Source organism: Bombus fervidus, chromosome 8, assembly GCF_041682495.2.
Source record: "Bombus fervidus isolate BK054 chromosome 8, iyBomFerv1, whole genome shotgun sequence".
NCBI lineage: Eukaryota > Metazoa > Arthropoda > Insecta > Hymenoptera > Apidae > Bombus > Bombus fervidus.
The window spans coordinates 9,085,296-9,102,114 of NC_091524.1; the positions used below are offsets into that span (position 1 = coordinate 9,085,296).

General features: G+C 39.9%; 2 protein-coding genes across 7 annotated transcripts in view; one reads left to right on the forward strand and one right to left on the reverse strand.

Annotated features, from left to right (window-relative positions):
• The first annotated feature begins 914 nt into the window (after positions 1-914).
• On the forward strand, positions 915-6,812 carry LOC139989874 (uncharacterized). Its single transcript, XM_072008548.1, has one exon. The coding sequence runs from the start codon at positions 1,255-1,257 to the stop codon at positions 6,667-6,669; it is 5,415 nt and encodes a 1,804-aa protein (XP_071864649.1). The 5' UTR covers positions 915-1,254; the 3' UTR covers positions 6,670-6,812.
• A 598-nt stretch (positions 6,813-7,410) lies between these two features.
• LOC139989876 (protein pangolin, isoforms A/H/I/S) overlaps positions 7,411-16,819 on the reverse strand; it is a 283,984-nt gene continuing 274,575 nt past the window's right edge. For 3 of the 6 annotated variants that reach the window (XM_072008557.1, XM_072008553.1, XM_072008554.1), the window contains one exon: positions 7,411-13,845. In XM_072008557.1, coding sequence (XP_071864658.1) covers positions 13,389-13,845 — 457 coding nt within the window. In that variant the 3' untranslated portion in view covers positions 7,411-13,388. The remainder of the gene's footprint in view (positions 13,846-16,819) is intronic. The other 3 variants (XR_011800427.1, XM_072008555.1, XM_072008556.1) reach the window with 1 other exon arrangement.

Consider the following 16,819-nt stretch of genomic DNA (forward strand, 5'->3'; position numbering starts at 1 on the left):
TTTCTCTGTCTCTCTCTGTGCCTGTATACAAAATATCAATACGAATCCTATTCTATTCGTGATTAATCAACGATTGATGATTATGGCTGACGAGTATGTACAACCTTGGTTTCCGTTGTCGATGATCTATAGGTCGTATGTACATAACGAAAAAAAAGAATATATATATATATAAATATTATTATTATCATAAGTATAATTATTATTATCATTATTATAATTATTATTATTAATTTTATTATTATTACTATTACGTCTTCAAGATTATTCAATTGTGAAGGACAACCGAGGACACTACGTCATTGCATGAATTCATGCAGCGTGTAACAATAAATACGAAAGCAAGTTGATTGATTTTACTTTATACTCTATATTCTATATTTATAATATTTATTACGTTTTTTCATATGTTGATGTAATAAATTTTAGGTATATACTTTGCAACGATCGCTTTTCTGCATCAATGACCTATAGTAAAGAAAAAAGAAATGAAAAAATAATTCATTGGTATACTCCAATTCGCTATTGATATATTTCGTTCCAATTTATAAATGCAAGCAGATAACTTTGTAGCTTTTTTATAGTATGCGCAAGCTTCGAAGACTAGCAAATTTTATATCTGGAAATTTTTGAATTTCTCACATTTTTATTTGTTAAAATATTTTATTACGTTAAAATATTCCTCTATATTGTGTGTACTGTGCGCCTGTTCTTAGAAAGAAGCAGTAAGGTGCTTGTCAGGTAAGTCGAACACAAATAATTTTATATCACAAGATATACATATAATGTTTCGTAACGAATAAAGTATCCTCGAGATTGTGAAGCGACTAAGAAGACTTACAATAAATTCTATAAGACAATAGATACTTCTTTTTGTCGTCTCCTATTCCTCATCGATTGACTATCGATATCAATTCCGATTTTCATCCCTTTTTTCATTCACGTTCTTCGTGACAGCAATCTTTTTCAGACATGTATAAGGAAAATTTTCAAGTAAAAATTTACAAAAAACCTACCACGTTCGTCGACTCATTCTGATTTGTTAAAGATGAATATTCTTCGAAATTTACACTAAAATTGGTCTTATATAAAGTAGTATCAGGCAAGTTACTCGTCATTCTTAATTTTCATCTCTTAATTATGTATTGGTTAGGAAAATTACCATAGAAATTTCAACGAATTACGAATATCATTTTAATAATAAAAAGAGAATTATTTCAATAAGTATTCCGATAAAATAAATTCAGAAACAACATGACGGACACGGCGGCCGAGAAGAAGGCAGGGATGAAGGGTGGACCGGGGACATCCGGTGAGGGTGACGCTCTTCCAAAAAAGAAAAAGGCAGGACGCTTCGATTTTGGCAGACGATGGCATAAATTCCGCGTTTTGACACCAAACTCGGCGATCCTTCGTGGTTCTTACGCGATGAACGATCGCCACTTCAAATACAGAAGCCGTGGTCGTCAAGCTGCTCCAGCATCGATCGTAGCCATCGTCTATGGCCGTTTATTCGAGCCGAAAGAATGGGTGAAAGAATACGTAGACCAAGTGTTGGAATACGGAGACAAAGTGTTCCGTACCAGCGTAATGAGAAATCACGTAAAAGATAACGAATATATGAAAGCCAATCTTGTCCATCCAGAATTCTACATTTCCAATTACAAAGTCTTAGTTTGCGTAGAAGAGACAGGAATTTACGGAAACCTATTGAGTGAAACTGTCGGTTGTCCGGACTTTGCGGATGGATTGCAAAAGTTCTTTCAGAATAACGACGCGGGAGTAATCACAGCTCAAGGAACATCTATGGCCATGTGGCGTCATCCTGAAATCGGTTTTCTATTCTTTGATCCAGCACCCTGTGACGAGGAAGGCGTTCACCACCCAGATGGTGTAGCCTGTGTCATGAGATTCAAATGTCTGAACGATATTCGCGATCATTTTCTCAAGAGTATGGACCAGAGATACGATTCCAGATATTGCATCGACAAGGTGACTGTGTTGAAGGTCACCGAGGTAGGTCGTGGATATATTGATCGTTTACCAAGCAGCTTGTATGTTGATAGAAGCGTTTTAAGAACTATCAATCCTGTCGATATCGATGAGAATAAAATGGACTGCACCAAACCGGTACCAAAGGGACAGAGGAAGCAGGTTGTTGTAGCAGCCAAGATTCATAGAGAGCCTTTGCAAATTACCATTTCGAACTACAGTATCGATAAGCGTTTTGCAACAGATCCTCTCGTAGATCAGAATAAATTTGATACTGGTTACAGTTACGAGGACATGCACGTGAACGTACCATCGACGTTTAGGGAGCTTCCGGGTTCTATGGCGATTCTTCACGGGCTGACTCACGAGCACAGTGAGATGTACAAAGGCAAAGGAGCTCAGAATGTAGCAAACTGTGTTCTGGCTATCGCCATGAAGAAGGTTCACCCGGTAAAAACGTGGTTAAGGCCAAAGTTAGACGAAATATTGGCTTTGGGCGATATTTTGTACGCTGAGGTGAAGTCTGCCAAGCCAATGATGAAAAACATGACTGCTCCCGATTTGAACGATATCAAAATCGAATTAGAAGGGAGAAAGTTGGTTATAGACGTAGATTTGATTACGGTCACTGGAACGATCTCTTCCAAGATACCAACTGTGTTGAATCTGAGACAAGCTTTGGAAGAATTCTTTCTGGTTAATACAGAAGGAGTAATTGAATCTTCTTCCATGTCCGTGGCGATTTGGAGTCAAGATGATTGTTTCTATATGTTTGATCCTCGTCAATGTGACGTGATTGGAGTTAGGATTCGAGAGGAAAAGGGTGGAAAAGGCGCCAAGGCTGAGAATTCTCAAAAGAAAAAGGGAAACTGTTGTGTGATAAGATTCCCTACTACCGATGCGTTGGCTGCTTTATTCTTGAAAAATTTGGAACAGGCGAAGAAAAACGATCGTTTTACCATCAGACATATTACAATTCCAGATGATGTTCCTGGAACCAGACCGTGGCACGATTTCCAGCCGGGAACACCAGGAGAAACGTGGGTTCTTCAGGGAACTATATCAAACGACGACGAAGGATTTGAGGACGAAAGTAGAGGAATTCAGGGACTGGCTATGCCAGTGATAGCTTTAGTTGCTGCTAGGGAAACACCGCCCACGAAATGGACTAACGAGATCATTGACACCGTAGTTAGAGAAGGAGACGCTTATTACCATTGGTGTAATCCGCTTATGGAAGTTGGTGAAGATGTTGAGCGATATTTCTTCGTGCCAAATTTGAAGAAGAATCTGTACTTTAAAAATAGAAAGGTAAAAATTGACGTGGAAGAAGGAACCGTTGTTGGAGACTTGACTTCACCAGCCGATGCCGATGTTCCGAATTTGGTCTCAGCTTTAAACCAATTTTTCGAAGAGTACCAGTATGGAATCGTTGACGTGAAGAATATGAGCGTGGCCGTGTGGAAAGTCGAAGAAGAAGTAAAAGAAAAGGACGAAATGGTCCCACAGAACGTGTATTACTGTTTCGATCCTAATCCTCGAAACAAGCAGGGTCTATGGTTAATAGATGAAATAGAAGAGGAAGAGAACGCAGCCTGTGTAATTCGAACTTTGGATCTGTCTGTTCTGGCGAGTATAATCGAAACGAATGCCGGTCAGGATTCAGAAACAAACAACGAATTCGCCATTCATAATATGAAAGTTATCTCTATAGGTCAAGAAATGACCGAAGAAGAAGTCGAAGCAGACAAACAGATCCCAGTGAAGCCTGATTTGAACAATTATTTCAACATGGGTGACAATGGAGCTATCTTATTAGGGAGTTTTAATCAAGCTAACGAAGTGATGTTTAAAAGACAAACTAGAGACAAACAGCAAGCTGGAAGTGCCTTGGCAACATTAGGAATGACCAAACTATATAATCCTCATTTATGGTACAGAGAAGTGGTGGACGATATTCTTAAAATAGGTGATAAGATCACTACAGACAATTTAGAGAATCTTCCAGAAGGAGCAGAGGAAGAAGAGACTCCAAGAACTTATCTTATCCCCAGTGAAATTAGCGAAGATTTCGCTGTTGGAGTGAATAGAATATACGTTAGCCTCGAAGAAGATACTGTTGCTGGCAAGGTAACCGATTTACAGTCGCAATTGGAGACTTTCTTTGAAACGAATGCTATGGGAATATTTAGGCAAGATAACGTAATAATGCCTATTTGGAGAGAAGGCGAAGTATTCTTCACGATGGATCCTAAAGGAAGAGATACTCGAGGAGAGCCTCGAGAAAGAGACGGCACTGCTGCTGTAATGTGGTTCACTGACATAGAGTCACTCGCTAACGCAATTACAGCGGTTGCTACCGGTGAAGATTTCACTTTGGACGTGGTCAGCCTGGACAATGCATACGAGACGCGAGTAGCTGAAGAAGAACGTCCAGCGAAGCCGAGTTCAGGAGACAATCCGTGGTATTATTTTCCCAAAATGACAGAAGGCGTATGGAACATCGATGGCACAATTGGTATGGACGATATGAAGTTCGAGAGAGTCAATCGAAATAATCAAACTGCTGCTATCGCTGTGATGGCCATCGTGTTTGCGAAAGTATACGAACCGAGATACTGGACGCAAGCTGTGCTCGATGAGGTTATAGTGACTGGAGATAAACTACACTCAAAATGTGTAGATAGACTTGGAGAGGGTACCATCCCAAGGATCAACGATATTATGACAGAGTTCTTCCTTTCGTCTCGTCGAATAAATTTAAGCATCAAAGACTGTGTCGAAGCCGGGAGTCTGACGGCCAAGCCACCTAAAGTTCAAGATTTAAAGACTGGGATAACTAACTTTTTCTCTAAGTACAAGTCAGGCGCGCTGACTATCAGTCCAAACAGAAATATTGCTCTTTGGAAATTCAACAACGATTACTATGCTTTGATACCAGATTGGACGACCACTTCAGGCGAGACAGAACTAGTGAGGCCCAAAGTGTTACGTTTTACTAACATTGCCACTCTTATAGAGTATCTTCAGAACTTCTTAGGAAGCGAAGGCGACTATGAAATGATTGCTATCGACGTGGTCAATTGGAACAAGCTTCCACCGTGGAAGTTCGACCCTAGTTCTGCTGTTCGTCCTTCGAATCTGCCACCTTTGAACGCTTACAGAAGAGTTCGTGGCGAAGCTCGAGCGATTTTAAGAGGAAGTTATCATCAAGGTGACGAGATTTTCCCTGAACAATTAAGAAACAAACAGGAAGCCGCGAATTGCGTCGTTGCTCTAGGGATGTCTGTAGTGAAGAACCCAGTCACTTGGACGAAGAAGACCATGGATGAAATTTTAGCTATGGGCATTAACGTTCACAGAGAAACGAAGAAAGCAAAGCCAACGATAATTCGTGTGAAACCGAAAGACATTATCAGAGTGTTCTACGTAGGAGTTAATATTTTGACAGCCGATATAGAGTCAGGAACAGTGGCTGGAATAGTCGCGATTCCTCCGCCGGAGCCTGAGGACAAGAAGAAGAAGAAGGGAAAGCGAACGAGACGAGCTAGAACTAGAAAGACCAGGAGTAGAAGACCTCAGAGGGTTCGAGCTCCACCCCCACCACCGATACTTCTCGAACAGGGTGTGCCTCTGTTCTTTGAGAAAAATCGTGCTGGAATCGTGGTGACTGATCGTGGAGCAGTGGCTATTTGGAAAGATATGGGCGTCTACTTTATGTACGATCCTCGTGCACGAAGCGATCAGGGTCTCCAAGATTTCTATGGTACCTCGTGCGTCATGTGGTTCGCTTGCTTAGAACCACTTTACGAGGTTTTATTCGCTAACATCGACGAACAGGAAAAGTATGGTCATTACGAGATCTGTAGAGTTATTATCAAGACCGCCATGATCGAACCTTTACCATGTCCAGCTGGTTTTAGACCATATTTCGACTGCACAGGCCCGCCAATTCCGGTAATTCCAATGGTAGGAGCGAAGAAGAATACTACGTTAGATGTGGAGACAGTTACAGAATATAATATCGTAGATGAAGAACTTAGCGTTCTTCGTGGTACGTTGCACATGCATCATAGAATTTGGAGTACGGAAACAAGAGGCTTCCAAAGTACAGCAATCGCTGCCGTGGCTATTGTGGTTGGCCTTCTTCACGTGCCGTCTACCTGGACACCTGAATTAATCGACGCTATTTTGAGATACGGAGACTCATTACATTCGGACAGTGTACGAGCCACACTTTCAGGGAACAGAAACTTATCTCCCAGTGAATTGTTGACTGTCTTCATTGTTGGGGATTTTAGAGCTACGATACATATTCATAATCACACTACAGCTGGATTGCTCCATACCTTTGATTTGTCTGAGTCTTTGGCCATGTTCTTCCGATCGAATTGTGCTGGGATCCTTCATACAAATAATATGGCGGTCGCAGTGATGCAGCATTATGGCAAGTTTTATCTATTTGATCCTTGCGCCAGAGATGATCAGGGAAGGCCCAGTTTCGATGGTGCGGCCTGTGTGATGAAGTGTGAAAATATTATGAACATGGCCAAGGTGTTTGTAACTAATTGCAACTTGAAGACACCGAACGTGTATACTTTGAACGCTGTGAATGTGCTGAGCTTGTACTTTTTCTCAGACGCGAAGACCCAATGTCCGCCCAAGTGTATTCAATGATGAGAATTACCTATTTTTGTCCTGTTTTTGGTTTTAAATGGGAAATTTTGTTTAGCTAAATAGCGTAATAAAGGTTCAGTCTGTTCTTCACATTCATGTTTGGAATATGTTTTGAATAAATTGGATTGATTACTAATCCTTTACATTCGTGAAATATTTTATTAAGTTCTCTTTTATTTATTAATTCGATAATTTTATAAATTGAACACATTTATAAAACTCATATTTATGGTCTAAAAAAAAAAAAAAAAAAAAAATATCGTGCTATCGTAGCTAACAATGATGAGGTATTCGTTGAAGAAAAACAAGAATTCTCGGAAGACTAGTACTTTTTATTTAATTTTCATTCCATTCATTGCTTCTACTCTCCTGGTTTTCCACCAACTATTCAATAATATAATCGGAAACGAAGTTTCATCGCAATTCAATGCGAGCATCGGTCTAGAGAAACCGATACGCTTCACTTATCCTTGAAACTCCAAGATAGAATCGATAATTTCTTTAGAATCGTATCAAAATTGTATCCCGTTACGTGTTAAACCGTTCTTTGTCCAAAAAATCAATCAAGCCGTGCAATGTCATTCCAAAACCACTCTCGATCAGAAACATGATTAATATGTAATTACATACTTGGAAACATTTTCCCAAGTAAGACACTTGCGTGTTCAGCAGGCACATTAACTTGAATGCAAAGAACGGGCAAGCAAAGGTGAAAACAGACAATAAATCGACGCGGTCGACAACATTCTCAAATTGCTAATTTTATTTATAGGTTTCTTTATGACACAAATCACTTTTAGCATCTACAATGAGTAGGAGTACAGGCTATACGAGAATGAATTTGATACAGATCACTTATTTAGTGTAAATACAATGTATCCTCTTCAATTACACGCTATATAAACTAGATACTTAGAAAACACTGTACAACGCAGCTGAGAACTGTCGGTGATACTTTACAATATGTTACAAGCACTCCTTGAAGCGAGACGAGCCTAACCGCGACTGAGCCTCCTTCCTTTTCCTCGCCATGAAAAAGAAGAAACACGATTCATAATCGGTAGCAGTTAGGGCGTTCCCGAGTGACTTTTCTTATGACGTTTCTCACGTGGTCTGTAGGCCGTGTTTACAAGCGGATCCCGGAAGCTATTCCACATTTATGACGCTCTTATCTATCGTTCTTTCGTTTTACGAACACGTTCCCTCCATCTCCTCCTTTTTTTCTTAAAATGTTACCGATGAGGAATAGCTTCCTCGTCCCTGACCACTCGTGGGGGCCACGACGGACCCTCGTGACGTCGTCTCGTTCCTCGCAAAGTGAATTAACGCCGAGTTTCGCGGGCAGAATTCGAATGAACGACAGACTCGCGGATTTTGATTCGGTAAAAATAATCGTCCTGACTGCCCACGCGTTTTTCACACCGATTCGTCCGTTCACCACGAGTAAAACTGACCTCAAATTGCGTACAATGTATTCATGGTGGATCTTTTTCGATAGATTATTTATGGTATCACCATAGAAAGAACGAATAAACGAATCCTCGAACGAATGCGCGGTAGTCAGGACGACATTATGGACAATGTGTCGCGGTTACAAGTGTAATTCTCTCGTCGATGAACGAGGAAATGCGTTTAAATGCTTTTCTATCTGCCGTTGAAAAACGAGCGTCTACACGTTCATGGATGATCTCTGCCCCCGTAACGCGGTTTTTCGCGCACACCAGTCATCGTCTCATGCACACACGCACGCATACATACACGCGATATACACACGGAATAATACATCACACGGATTAACGAGTCTTTTTCTTTGTGGCTAACGTCTGTCAGTACAATCGGTAGTCCTTTTCTTGCTCGCTCGATAGCTTTCTCTCTTTCTTTCTTTCTCGCGATCGTTCCGTGAACCGCTGGTCGTCCTTGCCCGTACTTGTTCGTTTGAAGCCTCGTCCGCTCGATCGTGTCTCGATCCGCGATTCAAACTGTTTTCTAGCTGTCGATTCTATTGTTCTCTTAGCCTCCAAGTATGTTCGAGATGAATATTGAATATTTCTTTTTTTTTTGGCAAAAATTGAAAAGTGGAAGATCGTTCCTTTCATCCCATGGGGTTGAAATATCGAAACTTAATACTCAAAGAATATAAATTGCAAAATATCTCTGTTTCTGAGAATTTGATACAAGATCTCTATGTTTTGAAGATGGTACAATTCTTTGCAATCGAAATTTATGATACTTATAGGAAAGCATGCTTTTGACCGTCTTGGCTATTCGTACGTAATACGGTAAGCTTTTGTCATTTATTGCGATCAAATTTGAGAATTTATTTGACAATTTGAAAACTATTCAGTGAGAAGAGAGATTGCGCGATCATACGTCTACATTTTTCAAAACTCATTTCACTTACTTATCCTCACGTACAAACGCAATATATTTATCACTACTTTTTAATCTCCAGTTTAAAATGAGTAACGGCAATCGATGTTCACTCTGCGGTTTCAACACGAACCAGCTATATAGAGATTTAATCGGTAAATATCATCAACAGAGATTCGTGTTCAAAATCTCACGATAGTTCGTCGAACTATGCAAAAACTTGGACCAGCCTCTAGGATTATTAGACAGCATTTATCAATTTACAGTGCACGGTAGCCGAGGATCGTGGTTGGATCTCGAAGAGCCTTCATGAATCGTGACGCTAGAATGTAAGGATCGCGTGCAGAGGCGTTCGCGATCGAGTGGGAACGAGGCAATGAAGGGAGAGAAGAAATCGGTGGCCGAGGTAAAAACACGGCAAAAGAACCAAGAGGCGCAGACCCCTGGTGAACGCAGAAACAACCGTTTCGTACACGACTGACAGAGGCTTCTAGAGGTTCGAAAACGGATCGTAAATCGTAAAAAAGTATTGTATTATCGTTATAATATTGGCATGATGTCGTTATGGCACGTTTCAAGTTTAAATGTTCGATCGACGCGTATTACAAGCTTTTTATCTTACGTTCTCGCTATACAGGCATTAATTGTGGTCGCTTCAGTCAAGATTTTTATCGAGAAGAAAAACGTGGAAATAGAGAAGAACATATACATGTATAAAAAAAAAAAAAAAAAGAAGAAAAAATAAGGTACAGTGAAGAAAGTAAAAGAAAGAAAGGAAAAATGTTCCTTTTAACGTTGCTTTTCGTTTTGCGCACACGTACACACACATACACTTTCATTCTCTCTCTCTCTCGCGCACTTTTTCTTATTTTCCTTTTAAAACATACGCTCGCGAGACTTCGACATAACGCATCTCTTCTTTTCTTCCTCGTCTACGTCTTCTTTATCTGCTTCGTCTTCTTTCTCTTCTTCTTCTTCTTCTTCTTCATCGTTACAGTCCTCCATTGCACATTCCCATTAGACGTAACAAATGCACCTTTAAACAAACGTATCTATATCTTATGTACATAAGAGCTGCACCGCTAATGAAAACGCACGAGAGAAAAAAAGGGAAAAAAGAAACAAATGTTCGATAGTTTTCCGGGAGTGCAATTTCTCTCTTATTCGGCGCGTGCTTCATTTCTTCGTTTCATCCTTTTCGTTTTTTATTTCGTTACATGTGATTTTCTTCTTACATTTTTATCTAAACTCATTTTGTAAGAAATATGGAAGAGATTACACCGAGGATTCGATATTTCCAGGCTACATGTTATACGATAAAGAAAGCAATGGAAATATCTTGGAAAAGCTTCCGGAGATTAATAATTTCGCAGAATCGTTGATTAATTTATTGAAACTGAACCAAGGTTGTTCAAATTAAAATAACATTTAAAATGTTGATTGTAAAGTTGAACGAACAGAAAAGGGATCTTTAATTCATGATTATTGTAAATAAAACCAAATCACAATCAGCTTTGTCGAAAAGATAAAAATAAAAAAAAAAAAGAAACCTATGAAAACGCAAACGTAACATTGTGCAACGGTCAGGTCAGCCTCTTTCTCTTGCACACGAATAACGATGATCGTCGGTGAATCTCGATTACAATACGGAAAAGTACAGAAACAAAATGACGATATAAAACGAGAAATACAAACATGTCGTCGCGATGTGTGCAGAGACGTATACAAAATTCACGAATCGGTTCGCGCCATTATTTCACAGTAACAAGGATTCAAAGAGAAACGCAAAAGCCCGATTAAAAGAAAGGAAAAAAAAAGGAATAATACAGAAAAAATGTTTAAAAAACATGAAAAAAAGAAAAACGGTCGCTCGATCGGCTAAAATATTTTTCTTTCTCTTTTAATCGTTCCGCTATACAACAACAATGGACATCGCCGCTTAATTACACATAAAAACAACACATCATTAAAATAATGAGACAAAAGAAAGCACAGCGGAAACTCATCGTTCCAACCATCCGGATGAACAAACATTTAATCGCACCATAATCACAATCATTAAATAATATCGATGAATTTTCGTAATTTCCATTGTCCATGTATTCAGAAAATTTCTAAACAAACTTTTCTTTAATAGAACGCTTCCTCTTCTATGCAAGAATAAATCGGAGAAAGATCTTCGATCTTTGCCTAATTGAAAATTAAAAAGTGGGAGAAAAGAAAAGAAATAAACGAAAATAAAAAAAGAAAAGAAATAAAATTATAATTCGCTTTTTACAGAAGATTTTCTTCATTCCAATGAGGTAAGTCGCGAAGAATCAAGTTTGATTAATTCCGTAATTTCCTATGGAGGCGACGCGACTCATGGCGCGGTAGATCATAAGACAAAAATCAAGAAAAGAAAGATAAAATAAAAAGAAAAAAACGAATATAAGCGAAGAGTAAGAGGAACGGATTGGTCAGGGGAAGAAGCGAACGCGCGAAGAAACGATCTTCGCTCGATCAGGACGACGCTTGATAAATAATGCAACGCGTCTGCTTGTATGTTTGTCCCCTTCTGGCTCGATCGTGAACGATCGTGAACGATCAAAGAGGAACGGAGACGAGCACAAGGCTACCCTCGGACACGTTTTAATGGAAGCTCTGGTTCACGCGTTCGACGCCAGAACAGTCTCATAGTTATTGTCTTGGTCGATTAACAGCTCTGAAGCACGCGCTGGCTTGTGCTCGGGTTTGTTCGCTCTTAATCTTTCGTTTCTTTATATACTTTTATCTTTTCGTATAATTTAGTTCCTTGAATTTAATATTATTCTAACAGGAACATAAATATAGAAGATCGATATTTTTTATCGAAAACTGAGACAGATCGTTCACGAAGGAGAATCTTCGTTTAATTGTCAAGTTGAGTTAAGATTCCTGAGACTTTTTGAAGTTCTCTAAATAATTGATTATCATTATTATGCAATGTAGATCGACCGAGAAAAGGAAACCAGAGAATCATACGTAGACGAATTCAATTTTCCACCTGCCAATCCACGAGAAACTATAAAAAGGGATGGTTGGACCGGAAAAGAATGGAGTGAAATAGTCATAGATTTATATATATAAAAAAAAAAAAAAAAAGAAAAAAGGGGGAACTTAAAAGATGAACGATTTCCCGGTTAAAAATAAGAAAAGAAAAGAGATCTTACACGCTAATCAATCGCACAGTGTGTGTGTGTATAGACTTTTAAAAAAATAACAAATTACATACAGAAGAATAGGTATTTTGATACCGTGAGGTTGAATAAAATCAATGATGAGAAAACTGTCCCGCTTTCTTGACTCATCATCATCATCATCTATTCCTCTTGTTCTCTTCTCTTACTGTTCTTCGTCATCCTTTCGTCGTACTTTCATTCTACCTTGCATACGCGATACATACATATCTTCAAACTTCCCTTTCGTTCTTTCTTGCTCGCTCGTTTAACCTTTAGTTATACGTCTGCGGTATAATTATTTTATAGAATATAGTACCTGGCACAGGAACATGACCTCTCAGTCATTGGCATCACAACGTAACAAGGACTACAAGCTGTGTCACGCGCACTTTTATCGCCACCCTGTATTCTCCTTTCACGCATATCTCACTCCTTTTTTCTCTCGCACCCGTTCATACATACCAATCCTCTGATCCATTCTACCTCTCACTCTTCGAAACACGCTAGCAATCTTACTCTCTCTCTCTCTCTCTCTCTCTCTTTCTCGAGTGGGTGACTACAGCCAGACACTTGGTCCTGAGTATTTCTGCATCGTATTTTCTTCAAAATTCTCAATCGTTTGTTCGCATTGTCCGTCAGTTCGTTCACACCATCATCGTTACACATATAAACGTCTCACATTGCCCAGTTTCCATGGAACTGGGTGAAGCCCCGGGCGAACGAACATCTCGAGGCTGGACGCTATTCTCCAGAAAAAGCTCCAGCTTCCTCCCTGTCGCCGATCAAACCATCCTTCCTCCATCATCGAAGACGATCCTCCTCCAACCTGACACTCCTGCGCTTCGACTTGCAACCTTCTATCCGATCAGGCCAAGTACAAAGCGCATCTTCTCTAAACACCTCCAACATCCTTCGTAACCTGGATTCTTGTTTGCCGAGGATCCCAACGAAGAAAACCATCAGAGGTGATCTCGATAAGAGGCAGCACCCCGCCGCTTTCTCCGTGCTCGTGCTCGCCCAGATCGCGACAGTAACAATCGTCCACATCGTCCAGCACCTCGTCTGTTCAACACGTACACGGACCCTGTTGTCGAGGACACACGCAATGACGGTGCCAGCAACAGACTTGTCACGTGGTTCCGGCCGGGGCTACGTAACACTGATCGCCGGGTTGGACGTGCCCGACGGCGCCGACACCACTTCACTCTTTATACACTGTCCGGTCAGTTGGTTCACGCTAAGGGGATTGTTGATATCGTGGGGATTGGTACCGACCGGGTTACGGTGCGGCGGCGGCGGTTGCGCCGGCTGATTGTGCGGCTGGCTGCTATGGTTGGACAGAGGCGGTGGCGGCACCGGGGGCGTCAAGGGGCAGGGACACGGGCTGGCCAGGCTCGAGGGCGACGGTAACACCAGTGACGGGCTAGCCAGACTAGACAACGCAGACAAACCCCCGGGACTGCTCAGAGACTCGTCATCTTCGGGAGTGCCTGCCTCCCCCACGCTGCCAAGGTTGTCCTCCGAATGATCGTCCTCGCCTTCGCCGTCCGCTTCGCCGTCGCCGTCTCCTCCCTCCCCCATGTATCTGATACATTTCTTCTTACGTCTGCGAACAAGCAGTCGGAGATTAGTTTTACGTGTTCTGCGAGCTTTTCTGGGGTGGGTGGTGGTGTGGTTATACGTAAAATAAAGGTAGCTTCGAAGGTTGCTCGATTTTCGTGTTTGGTTAGTTGTTGGTTTTTAAATTTCTCCGCTTTGTCTGGCATGAATGAGTTTTTTTCTTTGTTGTTGCAGCGACGTTCGAAGCTTACCATGGAAGGTTACATCCAATATTATTATACCAACTAAAAGAACATGCGTCACTCGTGGTCGTAGCAGGACTAACCGCGCAGGCATCTCGATTATTGGCGTTCGATGAGATATCTCTTTATCTCTTCCTTTCGCTTGGATTTTTATAGAAGTTTAAATTTTGCGATTCGGCTCTTAACACCTTGGAAAGCTTCCAATCTTTAACGCGTTCGTTACCGAGTCTTCGATGCGTCGCGAAAATTTACAAATTTCTCAAGCTACAGAAAAATGAATATACTTGGCAAAGAGCGTATTCGAAATTAAAAACATTGCTTCGTAGACAACTGATTAGCTAGTTATTCCATAAATAATACTATTTTAAACAACACGTTGACCGAGATCTCTGCGCGGCCAGCATTGGTAATTGATTGTTCGACACGGAATCACTCGCTGCAAATGCCATGCTCAAAAAGTTCAGACACGTAACAAGCAAATAACTGTGGTGTAATAAATGTATACGTGGAAAACGAAAGTCTCAACAAAAAGAATTCAATTGCCAAATGGGCATAAGGGTAGGGCAAGGTGGGGTTGTCGGGAAGGGGGATGAGAACGCAGTTTTAATCCGCAGGCGAGAACTACGTGTCCCGAGCAGCGTTGTAACGCTGTTTTCTATGGCGTCGTCTAGAAATCGATCACGGAATCAAGCTTGCAAAAGAAAAAAAAAAAAAAAAGATAGCTCACGGGATGATCTACTCTCTTTCTCTTGTATTTTTTCCACACTTTTCCCGAAGAAGAATTCGCGAAAGTGCCCGCGTGAATCGATGTGATCAATGTTACGTGGAACTTGGAACTTTCATCAACGAAATGGCACGCTCTCTTCCTCTCTTTCTCGATCGATCATAGCAAAATCTTTTTCTTTTGGCCTTCTTTTTTCTTTATTCCGTTTCATATTGAAGAAAATCAACGGAAATGAAAATGGAAACGAACAGAAAGAAAAAAGAGAGACGATAACCGATTCTAAGTATTATTTCGATCGCGAGAAATCTTTTCTTTCTTTTTTTTCCACACATTGATTTTTATATTATTTGAATTATTAATCGCGATTTATAAGTACGAAACGAAAAGGACATATTATGTATCTTTATCTATTTTGCTACTGCAAAGTTCCCGAAAAGTGAGCCCGACCGACCTCGTGTGCTAACTGCATCGCAGTCGAGACATTTATCGCTCTGCCATTGGCTCTCATTATTCATCTCTTAGCCAGTTAATTCTTTTTTTCTTTCGTGTGTTCATTATGTGAACGATAATCACGGTTGTTGGGGCAGGACGTCAACTGTACGCAGGCACGACTGGATTCAAAAAGCGTTAGAGATCGAACCTTTCTATATTTCGATCGTTATTGACCCGTACTATCATCCAGCTGCTTAATTAAACAAATGATTTAGTTTTCTGGATAAGGAATTTCAAGCAAAATTTGTTATCTCGATCGTTCACTAAAGAATAATCCTTCCGCTTATACGACTTTAGCTATTCCGTCTCTATGTTTCTTGTATCTTCGCTTCGTGCTGGCTTCAGCCTATGTATTGTTTCAAAGACCATTTGAAAGAAAGTTGAAGCACGTGGCAAGTGGTCTTGAGCGGCCAATTAATTTTGAGCGAACAATAGGAAGAATGTAGTGTGTTCTAAAAAAGAAGATCCAAAACTTTAAGACTTTTCATGCTATGTATATGCGTTAAAGTTTTTAAAGTTTCAGCTATGTAATAAATTTTCAGACGAACAAAGCAGAAAAATATAATTTTAATAAAGTTCGATACACCGGTACATTAATTCTAACTTCAGTAAAAGCATAGTAGCGGAAATAAAAACTCCAAAATTTCCTTGATAATTCTAGCGTTAAATGGACACAGATCACAATTTTTTAATTTTCTAATTTGCTTTTCTAATTTGCTTAAATTCTTCTTAATTTCAAATATTCTTCCGGCTTAAATGCGTCAGTACACCGAATTTATTTTTGAATTGAATAAAAATGTTGTTTTTCTAATTCAAAGAGATAACAGCTGGATGTAGAAGCACGTACCGAGAGTAAAACACGTTCGAACTCCAATCCAAGTTTCTACGAAGCGAAAGAGATCGCGCCGTAAATTCGAGATCATAGTACGAGCTTCCTCGAGACTTGGTCTGATCACCGAGCGTCCCATTCTACTGAAGGGGACAGACGGCGGTCGCCTCGAGTCGGATAACGACGCGGCTGTGACACGATTATTTAAAATGCAACAATTATAATATTTTACGACATTACATAAAAGAAACAGCAGATGAAAATTAAAATAAAACAGAGAGAACAAAAAACGTCAAAGGTAAAGAAACAAATATTACAAAAAATTGAGAAAACAGGAGATAAAAATTGGAATAAGACGAAACCATGTGTATACGTACTAGTAAACGAAAATGATCAAAGAAAAAAAAAAATTAAAAAAAACGAAGAAGATCCAACACATCCGTTACCAACACATTAATTGACGTAATAATTACCGTACACGAACTGTCATGCCATTAAAATCAGATTTATAATAAATATAAGTAATATATATATATATACATATATATATATATATATTATATGTATGTATATTGTATACTTCTCTATAGCCAAACGTTCCGAACCGAACAACATAACAATTAAACGAAAAGAATGTTTGTTGTAAACAGAGAATAATAATAATATATATCTTGGTTACACGTAGTGGACGTACGTAACAACGTATATATTTATATATATAAACACAGACGGT